Source organism: Hibiscus syriacus, unplaced genomic scaffold (assembly GCF_006381635.1).
Source record: "Hibiscus syriacus cultivar Baekdansim isolate YM2019G1 unplaced genomic scaffold, ASM638163v2 tig00112789_pilon, whole genome shotgun sequence".
Lineage (NCBI taxonomy): Eukaryota > Viridiplantae > Streptophyta > Magnoliopsida > Malvales > Malvaceae > Hibiscus > Hibiscus syriacus.
In genome coordinates this window covers 174,467-176,424 of record NW_024063402.1, presented here as the reverse complement: position 1 = coordinate 176,424, position 1,958 = coordinate 174,467, and the positions used below count along the sequence as shown (strand labels likewise).

Below are 1,958 nucleotides of genomic sequence, written 5' to 3'. Positions count from 1 at the left end.
TTACTAGTTGATAGACTTTAAGGTATTATTCCCTTTAGAAGGGAGAACTGTCCTCACAGTTGTATCTAATAAGAAAAGGTGAAGGTAGAAAGAACCCTTGCTTTATAAACAGAGTCCAATTCTTTCTAATTAATGTGGAAATTTTTGCCTTCGACATATATGTATATAATAAATAACAATAATGTGAATTGAATATGAAGTACTAAGTTCAGGTAAGAGAATTTACGCTCTCCGTCCTTTTGGAGACTCGATCTGTCAAAATTTTCGCACTTCCCCCCACAGATTTCTCCTTGATATGCTCTTCATAACTCACTCGCACTGCTTTACTGGTCGGTGCTGATTCACCGTTAACAATGGTTCTTCTACGCCGGGACTGTTTCATTTTGCCTTTTCCTTTAGCTTTTGATGAGTCATCAGAAACTAATTCCCGGCCTCTTTTCTTGCTCCCACTCGGCATCGAGCTCAGTGAGTTCACCTGGTTGTCATTTGGCAACAATTGTTGCCCACACACTCCATGTTGGTCTCTTTTGTTGCTTCCACTTGGCATCGACCCGAATGAGTTCAGCTGGTTGTCATCGGACAACAACATCGCTCCATGGCAGTCTCTCATGTTGCCTTCACTTGGCATCGGGATCAACAAGTTCTCCTGGTTTTCATCAGGCGGTCCATGTGCTCGAAGTGACTGTGCAAACTTATTTACAGACAAAGCACAAACATAGTTGTTGTCGCTGTACGGATCAATGTCAGGGCTGCTGATCATGCACGGGTCTGGGAAATTTAGCTCAGATCAGACGAAATCATTGGGTAGAAAACAGCCAAAAACATTAATGATTTTTCCCATTTGCAGAACAAAAATAGAAAGAAGCAAGTCAAGGACACTGACATTTCTTCAAACAATTAGACATAAACTAACAAGACGATATGAAACGAGATTTCCTCGAGCAATTAAAGAAACCAGCATTAAAGGCCATACATGTGTGTGTGTAAACAGAAGCAGGAAACAACAAGGTTGCCTGCTGTAGGCCATACTTTTCTTGGCCGTTGTGCCTTTTCCACTTACCAAGTTGAAGATGTCCTGGTGATGGGTAATCAGAAACCGAGAGGTCGTTGGAAGGATTCAAATCAGAGCTGCTCATCTTGTACTGATCTGGTAAATTTAGCTCAGGTCAGATCAAATCACTAAATCAAAAACAGCCAAAAATACTATCCATCTTCCCCAATTCAGAACAAAAAAAGAAAGAATCAAGCAATTGAACAAAACCTATATATTCCGTCAAAACAACAGATATATAAACTATAAACTAAGAAAACGAAAGATACGCAATGAAATGAAGTTTCATCAAGTAAACTAAAGAAACCATAAAAGGAAATTACATAAAATCTAGAGCAAGATTTGATAAATGAACTAATAAATTCAGTAGAAGCACTTACTGCTTTAGTGTAGTGAAGAGAAGAGCGGAGAAGGGCCGGCTGCCGAAGAGTAAAGCGAAAGAAAAGAAGGAAGCCATAGACACGGAGGATTTTAATTAAAGGGGAATTGCCGTTAGAGAACGCGCGAGACTGCAAGTTTGCCTATATAATTTGAAGCGCGGAGACTTTTCACTTGAAGATGGTTTAATCAGGCAACTCGATCTGACCACTGATACAGTTGGTTAAAGTACAAGGCTCCTAACTTTAAGGTTATAAGGTTTTTAATTTTGTAGTCAGATTAAGTTTCACGATGGTCAATTTAAAATTTTGACTGTCTATTATTCTACTTTTCTTTATCTCATTACACATGAGAATACGTTAAATAATTTATATAATAAATAAATGGAAAAAGTATCTCTACCTTTTTACATTTGTATTTTTTATCAAAATTAATATGTAAAATTATTTTAGTTAGTCCAAATAGGTACGTAAAATATTTTTTTTATCTAAGTACTTAAAATATTTTTAATTAATGTTCATCTATCATC

The 1,958-nt window shown here is 37.1% G+C and overlaps 1 protein-coding gene across 1 annotated transcript; it reads right to left on the bottom strand.

The window, feature by feature from the left end:
- Positions 1 to 208: 208 nt before the first annotated feature.
- On the bottom strand, positions 209 to 1,565 carry LOC120183531. Its single transcript, XM_039188205.1, has 3 exons — positions 1,432 to 1,565; positions 1,061 to 1,147; positions 209 to 768 (listed from the first exon to the last, which is right to left on the bottom strand). Exons 2-3 carry the CDS (start codon positions 1,134 to 1,136, stop codon positions 209 to 211), a joined length of 636 nt encoding a protein of 211 aa, XP_039044136.1. The 5' UTR covers positions 1,137 to 1,147; positions 1,432 to 1,565.
- Between the last annotated feature and the right edge of the window lie 393 nt (positions 1,566 to 1,958).

Bases quoted from the DNA above. Each gene is read 5' to 3' on its own strand.
- LOC120183531 (XM_039188205.1), bottom strand. From the start codon at position 1,136: ATGAGCAGCTCTGATTTGAATCCTTCCAACGACCTCTCGGTTTCTGAT. The intron at 769-1,060 runs GTAAGTGGAAAA...TAAATTTCCCAG, and splicing joins ACCAGGACATCTTCAACTTG to ACCCGTGCATGATCAGCAGC.